This window comes from Epinephelus lanceolatus, chromosome 16 (genome assembly GCF_041903045.1).
Source record: "Epinephelus lanceolatus isolate andai-2023 chromosome 16, ASM4190304v1, whole genome shotgun sequence".
NCBI classification, from domain to species: domain Eukaryota; kingdom Metazoa; phylum Chordata; class Actinopteri; order Perciformes; family Serranidae; genus Epinephelus; species Epinephelus lanceolatus.
The window spans coordinates 41,701,424-41,710,000 of NC_135749.1; the positions used below are offsets into that span (position 1 = coordinate 41,701,424).

Genomic DNA, 8,577 nt, shown 5'->3' on the forward strand with positions numbered 1-8,577 from the left:
AACATTGGAAAGAGACTAACTTGACATTAATGCCTTTTTTCTGCTCTGCAAACTTGCACAAGTGTTTGTGAAATTTTACTTATGGAGAGCAAAGAAAATGAAGACATACTCGACAGTAATCTTCACAGTGCAAAAAATATACAACAATCATTTTCTATTAAAAATTCTATTTATAAAATTATTGAGGTCATAACAAAATATTTGACTCAATGTGCAATCCCCAAATAAATATGATTTTATCTTTGTTATGACAAAAGGGGTCCACATTCAACCAAATTCAGCAAAAATTTAATAAGCAGAATATGACTGGTTTATGTAAATCTAAACTGGTTGCACTGCACAGTGTCTAGGTGAGGGTAAATGCTGTGGTTTATTGTAAGTAGCCTAGGGGTGTCATGATATACTGCTATTGATGATTACTAGAATTTAAAATGAAATATTGATATCATGTTAATAATACACATGAACATATTGTGTCAATAATCCAGAATAAAACTCAGAATATACTGAATAAAACTTGCAATATATGGAATGAAACTCGGAATATATGGAATGAAACTCAGAATATATGGAATCAAAGTCAGACTTTATTGAATTGACTATGGAATATATGGAATGAAACTTGAGGATTTTGAGAAATGGGCTACTGCAACAAGACAATGTATCTGGACTAGAGCAGAGAATATGGAGCTGTTGGAATGCTACCATACAAATAACCCCGGCGACAAGGACTACATGCAGAGGATGGGGGATATATGGATGCTTTGAAACCCATCATCCAGGCTGACAAAGAAAAAGCTCCTAGCCCAGTGTTCCAACATCCACAAACGGCAACTGCTTTTGCAACTACAGATTGATGAGGTACAACAAACATGCTATGGCAAGGGGGAGCCACAGTGACAGGTCAAAGTGAGGATATCATCGTCATCCCCACACTCCGAGATTGGATACCAAGAATAATGAATTAGCTGGAATCCTGGCACCCCTGAAGCTGATTTCCAAAGATAAGTGACAAAGTACCCTCTGAAAGTCTGCTTGATGATGTGAATGCAGTACTACATACTAAAACTACCATAACAGAGACCAACCAGCTGATTTACACCACAGCAACAGTGATCCTAGAGATGCTAGGTTACAAGATGAACATCATGAGCCACAGAGAGCATTACCCTCCATGGAGAAGGAGGCTGGAGGTCATGATCAAGGTGACATGGAGAGAGGTTAGTCAACTTTCAGAGCTGGGGAAGAAAGGGATCCCCAGGAAGTACAACAAAATGTCTCTACCTGAGGCACTGGAGACTGCCAAGCAAAGGCTCATAGCTCTGGCTACCCACCTAAAGAGATAGGCAAGAGAAGAAGAAGCCAGGATAATAAATAAGATGTTCTCCACCAAACCATCCAAAGTGTACTCTCAGTGGCAAGGTAAGAACATAAGAATAGATCCACCCAGGGCTGAAACTGAACAAAACTGAAAGAGCATGTGGGAGAAGGAGGCATCACATAACACCATTGCTAAGTGGCCAATGGATCTAAGAACAGACCACAGCAATCTCCCAGAATTAGCGCCAATTACCATTACCATTAATTACAATTACCTCCCCCACCCCCGCTCCCCCGGACATCTCACCAACCCCCACTCCTCCCCCCACCTCATCACCTCCACCCCCCTGCTCCAGCTTGTCCTTCACTACCTGTCAGGTGAGAGATCAGCTGAGGAGGATAAAGACGAGGAAGGCTGCGGGTCCAAACGGCATAAGCTCCAGGCTCCTGAAGTCCTGCGCAGACTAACTGTGCAGGATAGTTGAAACCATCTTCAACCTGAGCCTGAGGCTGGGGAGAGTACCACAGCTGTGGAAGACATCCTGCATGGTACCCGTGCCCAAGTCTCCGCACCCTAAGGACTTCAGCAGCTTCAGACCGGTGGCATTAACATGACATCTCATGAAGACTCTGGAGCGCCTGGTCCTGTCTCATCTCCGCCCCGCAGTAGGCCCTTCAATGGACCCACTGCAGTTTGCCTACCAGCCTGGCATTGGGGTTGGACAATGCCGTCATCTTCCTCCTACATAAAGCTCTTTCCCACCTGGAGAAGCCCGGAAACTCTGTGAGAATCATGCTTCTTTGATTTCTCCAGCGCTTTCAACACCATACAGCCTGCGCTTCTGAAGGACAAACTGGAGCACATAGGGGTGGCTAATCACCTCACATCCTGGATCCTGGACTACCTCACAGACCGGCTGCAGTATGTCAGGACCCAGGATTGTGTATCGGACTTGGTTGTCTGCAGTACAGGGGCCCCGCGGGGGACGGCGCTGGCACCGTTCCTCTTCACCCTCTACACTGCAGACTTTTCATATGACACCCCCACCTGTCATCTGCAGAAGTTCTCTGAGGCGGCTCAGGTCTTTTGGAGTGCAGGGAACGCTCCTGAAGACCTTCTTTGACACTGTGGTGGCATCAGCCATCTTTTATGGAGTGGTCTGCTGGGGCAGCAGCATCTCGGCTGCAGATAGGAAGAGACTGGACAAGCTGATCAAGAAGGCCAGCTCTGCCGTGGGATGCTCTCTGGACTCTGTGCAGGTGGTGGGAGAAAGGAGGATGACAGCTAAGCTGTCATCTCTGAGGACTAATGACTCCCATCCTCTGCAGGAGGAGATAAAAGCTCTGGAGAGCTCCTTCAGCGATAGACTAATTCACCCGAAGTGTGTGAAGGAACGCTATCGCAGGTCCTTCCTGCCTGCTGTTGTCAGGCTACATAACCAGCACTGCTCACAGGAAACTGCACCATGGACACTTTAGGGATACTATGGACACTTTATGGACACCATAATAAGCATAACTGTCCCCCATGTTGTTGTTGTTTATTTGCACATACAATATTCACTTTGCACTAAATATGTTCACTTTAATCCACTGCTCACTTTTTATTCACTGCTCATTATTACTATTATTATTATTATTATTTATTGCTGTTTCTTGTATTTTTGTACTCTTTTTGCATGCCTAGTTTGTTTTTACGTTTTTTAAATACTGAAATCTTTAATTTGACTCTTTCCCCTTGACTGCTGTAACACTGGAATTTCTCAATTGTGGGATCAATAAAGGTGTATCTTATCTTATCTTATCTTACCTTATCTTATCTTATCTTATCTTACAGTGGTGGACATCCAAAACAGTGTCAGGAGTGTCAGGTATGAAGAGCTTGACAGCACTAGGCTCTGACATGGAAAGGTCTGAGCCATCAACATGTAGCCTATGCCCTGCCAGTCATAAAATACCTTGCTGGTATAATAAGCTGGCCAAAGGAAGAGATAGAGGCCACTGATATCAAGACAAGGAAGCTTCTCACAATGCATGGAGGGTTTCAACTCAGAGACTTTATCTGATGACATAGTTTCTCTAGATGGCATTGCTCTGGCCTCTAGCACTACGGTAAGAAACCTCGGAGTAATATTTGACTAAGATTTGTCTTTTGAAACAAACCACATGGACTGCGTTTTTTCATCTGCGCAATATTGCGAAAATTAGGCCTATCCTGACCTGAAAAGATGCAGAAAAATTGGTCCACGCTTTTGTTACCTCAAGGCTGGATAACTGTAACTCCCTATTATCAGGTAGCTCTAGTAAGTCTTTAAAAACTCTAAAAACAGCTCAGAATTCAGAATGCAGCAGCACATGTACTAACAGGAACTAAGAAACAAGATCATATTTCTCCTGTTTTAGCTTCTCTGCACTGGCTCCCTGTAAAATCCAGAATTGAATTTAAAATCCTACTTGTTAACTTATAAAGCTCTAAATGGTCAGGCTCCGTCATATCTTAGAGAGCTCATAGTGCCTTATTATCCCACCAGAACACTGCGCTCTGAGAATGCAGGGTTATTCGTGGTCCCTAAAGTTACCAAAAGTAGATCAGGAGCCAGAGCCTTCAGCTATCAGGTTCCTCTCCTGTAGAATCATCTTCCTGTTGTGATCCGGGAGGCAGACACCTCCATATTCAAGACTAGACTTAAGACTTTCCTCTTTAATAAGGCTTATAGTTAGGGCTGGCTCAGGCTTGCCTTGTACTTGTCCCTAGTTAGGCTGACTTAGGCCTAGTCTGCCAGAGGACCCCCTATAATACACCGAGCACCTTCAGGACGATAAGATACAGTAGCTAGTTTAGGTGCAAAAACTGTCAAGATTGACAAGCTGCGCACATCTGCAAGTTTAGTGAGCAGTCTTGCCTTTTAAACAGAAAAACGGCAGTAAGAAAGGACAAGAGAGTAACCAACAGGAGGAAAAAGTTGTAAAGCTCCATAAATCAGATTAATTTGTTTTTTTTATAAACAGGTCCCAGTGGTGTGTTTGTTTGTGTGTGTGTGTGTGTGTGTGTGTGTGTGTGTGTGTGCTGTTATAGGTCTACTAAGTCTACTCAACAATTTTCCATATGGGAAGCAGATAGATCGACGTTTTCTTACACTAAGCATTGTGCCATGTGTTTGAAAGACAAGAGTTATGGCCCTGGTACACTCATAATAAGAACAACTCCAGCAAATTCTCAAATTGAATATAACACCTAATGCAAATGCCAATATGCAGGGTGGAATCTGCAAAAGAGCTGAAAGACAAGTACAAGGATGTGGAGCTTGCTTTCAGGCCATGAGCATGTGATATCTGGGGATTTGAAGGCTTCACTCTATCCAACCCTGATGACTGAGGCAAGGCCTCCAGACCAACACACCAACCCCTATGAACATCTCCTCTCCTGATGAACTAATAGATAATATGAATTGTTTTAATGCACACTTTGACAGGGACAGGTAGGAGAATGGCATCAGGACGGCGCTCCTCCAGACCACAAGCCCCTCACTCTCTCCCTAACCGATGTGTGTGCTACACTGAGCACAATTAATGCACGCCACGCTGCTGGCCTTGATGGCATTCCCAGATGCATGCTCCAGGTCGGTGCTGTGACTGAGGTCCTGACTGACATCTTCAACCTATTGCTGGGCCAAGCAGCTTTCCCATGTGCTTTTAAACCACCTCCATCATTCCAAAACACTGCACTGCAGCAAGCCTTAATAAATTCGACTGTGTTGCACTCACCTCCACGCTAGTCCTGCCTGCCACCCACACTTCAGTTCACCTAAAAGTAGTAGAGAAGATGCTATGTCCTCGTTGGGAGGAGGTCACACACAGGACTTTCACCCAGGAGACTGCTGATTGTTTTCCATGTAAAATCTAAAGTCAACACTGACTTATTTTAACTTTATGTACTACATATTTCATATATGCATATATACCCACCACTACACCACTGTCTGGGAGAAAGGACTCACTAGGAAAAATAAAAAGATTAAGGCAAACAGGAGAAGGAGTCTAGAGAATACTGGAGTGTAGTGAACATGGACAAAGCAGAGGATGTTTGGTGAACTTATTAAGGAGAACAGGACTGGTGAGGAAAAGCTGACACACTACACACTGTAGAAGCTAAGTGACGACAGAAGATGGCAATAAAACAACACTGCTGCAATGAAACGTCAAAGAGAAGAGTCCCCCACCCCCCAACACGCTCTCTCTGTGACTCACACTCACACATAGTCCTCCAGCCTAAAGGTGGTGATATGGCACATCATGCTTTTTGCAGAGCACGGGCAGTAATAACGTAGACGAAGCAGAATGAAACTTTGTTGACCCGGCATGTAACGTTACCTTACGTTTTTGGGCCGCATGACGTGTGTGGCTGATAAACCTCTCTGGAAAGGAAAAGCACATGGTTTTAGCCAAGTTGTTGTCTGAAAGTCGAAGTCAAAGTAACAAAATGCCCAAGAAAACGAAAGAAGGAGCAGAGTGGGTGGACGATGAAGTCCAGCCGGCAGCTGGTGAGAAAACGTTAACGTTTAGTGAGAAGCTAACTGGCATGCTAAATAGCATTACAGCTAACGTAGCATTACAGCTAAATCAAGCATGAGTCCGGATAGGCTGTCGCTAATGCCAAACGCCGTTGAAAAACTTCAATTTTCACTTTAACCTTCTTAGTGGCAACAGCGTATAACTTGTCTCAAACGACTTTAACTCTTTAATAAATCTTTAGCAACTTCTGATCAATTCGGATGTAAGATAATTCATCTGGAAGCATTCATTTTAATAAAATTCCAACTTAAATAGTTAGAGTATATTGCTTTATAGCTAACGTTGTGCTAGACAGGGCCTTGAACGCCATAATTAAAACGGCCAAATTGTCATGAAGAGGTGGACCAGTGGTTGAGGAACATCTAATCTGAACAAATGTGAGATAGGTTTTATGTTTTTGAGTTACATGCGGTAGGTTTTGCCAAAATAATGTATTTCCGGAATCGACAAACAAGATGAGATTTAATTGCCATATATGTGATTTATGTGTGTAACAGCACGACAAACATATCGGGCTCATTTGGCCGGTAAAAGCAACTAAACCGGCACCAACCAATATACGTTATTTTAATTGATAAGTTAAATGGAATAGTGAACGGCGTCAGGTTTTTACAAGGACTTTAACAAAGCATATTTCAGCTAGCCATGACGCGTCTGTCCATTGGTGTCAATGATGCAACGCTATTGTAAGCACTGATGAGGGAGATAGTGTCGCAGTTAAGTCTCAGTTTGACATTAACATCAGATACTATTTGGACTCTCGCCATTACTGTATAGCTTTGACTTTATGTAACTGCAAGTGCAAAATAAATGAAACAATGACAATAAGGATAAGGTTGCTGACTCAAGGGTCAAGGGTGTTTGAGGGTGTTCACTTCCCTGTTGGGTGAACAGTGTACAACCATGAGGTCTTTATACAGATGGGAGACAGATGAATGGAAAAGGGGAAGTTTCCAGAACAGCTTCAGACCCAGAGATAATCCCTCATTTGTTGTTTTTGATGATGTTAGTGCAGACTGCATTTTGAGTCTTCATTGACTGCTATTAATTCAATATGTTGAAAATTATGGTTTTACTGCAGTTTATTTGAACTTCTGTTCCATACTGAGAGAGTTCAAAAAGGGCTACAAGTTTATTTATGGATGTCAATGCCCTCAAGTTGTAGCAGAGAGTCAACACCTAACTTCACATTCATTGTTTAATGTTAAGTCCAGTTTGCTGTAGTACAGACCTGACACGACAGTCTTTGTCCTAATAATGCCTGGTAGCTCCCCACTGATGTTTTTCACAAATTAAATATCGGTTTTCCTCCCACAGAAAAAGCTGTGAAAAAGGGGAAGAAAGATAAAAGGGGGAAAAAAATTGTGAGTATTAATTTGTTTAGTTTCTAAGTATCAAAATGCTTCCTAACTTCTGTTTTATCTCTGTGGCACAATATGCCTCATTGAACTTAAAGTGTGAATGTTTATCTCCAGTTCTTTGAGGAACTCGCCACAGATAGCAAACCTGAGACTGTAGATGAGATGGCTGTGAAAGACACGCAAGGAAAACAGGTAATCTTCACTCTGAAAGTAGGTCTTTCTAACATGTATTCTAGGGATGCACGATAATATTGGCACATCAGTGGTATTGGCAAATATCGGCTTTATGATAAACTATTAGAATCGGCCAACGTGCTTTTTCTTATTTTCCACAATGAATGAATATTACATACATTGAAAAGCATTCTATTTCATGTCTCTATCTGCTAGTGGGCCACCACAATAAGAGTATGCATGCATATTATGATGTTAAATCCACTACAGAAGAGACTTGATGATTGTAAAGATTAGTAAGAGAAAAAAGTGGATGTATCGATATCGTTATTGGTCAAATGAGTTGTTATATATTGGCATGTTGGCTATCTGCAAAAAAATCCAATATTATGCATCCCTAGTGTTAATAATAGGGATGCAAACAGCTCACTTTTCGGCACCAGATGCGTGTGGGTTGCGTCTGTGCTCCCGAACGGCAGCGGAGCCGATACGTTTCAATTCTAGTCAATGTGTGTGCTTCCACTGGCTGCGGCTGTGCTGCGTTCCGACTCCATCACAGCTGCGGCATTCTGGAGACCTCCGTAACAGATACGCAGGACTTCTGTTTTTGCCGGACGCCGGAGCACAATGTAGCAATTCAGCACGGAGCAGATCATGCGGGGCAGGAAGTCTTGCCCAGAAATAAAATAAAACATCTGGTTAATTTTCTAAATAAAATACACAGTGTTCACGGTGGATCATATTTCCCTGCACTACACTTTGAAAATGTCTCACAATGGGCGGAGGTAGGCATGAAGTCAACAGGTCAGAGGTTTCCAGACATCATTTCACCCCATTGACACCATGGACGAGGAGATGTTAATCATGGAGGTGCACAGAGTCTTCCTACTACTCCTCTGGTTTTGTGGTTCTCTTTATAGAAACTACATCTTGTTATATTGCGTGATTATGCATGAATACGCGAGATCTCGTGGGTCCTCGTGACTACCGCTGTCTGACGGAGCTGCACTGCTCCGCAAAAAAAAACGCAGCCGGTGGGTGTTGACGGACGGTGGAGCACGCAGCGGATAACCAGCGCAGCCAATCCGCAATGGACACGCATCCAGTGGAATTCCGGCGTAACGCTGTATGGCGTATACTGCCCCCATCA

At 43.2% G+C, this 8,577-nt stretch overlaps 1 protein-coding gene and 1 pseudogene across 1 annotated transcript in view; both read left to right on the forward strand.

The window, feature by feature from the left end:
* Nucleotides 1-615: 615 nt before the first annotated feature.
* On the forward strand, nt 616-4,642 carry LOC144467293 (uncharacterized; annotated as a pseudogene).
* Nucleotides 4,643-5,667: 1,025 nt separating this feature from the next.
* abcf1 (ATP-binding cassette, sub-family F (GCN20), member 1) overlaps nt 5,668-8,577 on the forward strand; it is a 56,517-nt gene continuing 53,607 nt past the window's right edge. Inside the window, exons 1-3 of the mRNA XM_033645928.2 lie at nt 5,668-5,861; nt 7,210-7,256; nt 7,368-7,445. Coding sequence (XP_033501819.2) covers nt 5,753-5,861; nt 7,210-7,256; nt 7,368-7,445 — 234 coding nt within the window. The 5' untranslated portion in view covers nt 5,668-5,752. The remainder of the gene's footprint in view (nt 5,862-7,209; nt 7,257-7,367; nt 7,446-8,577) is intronic.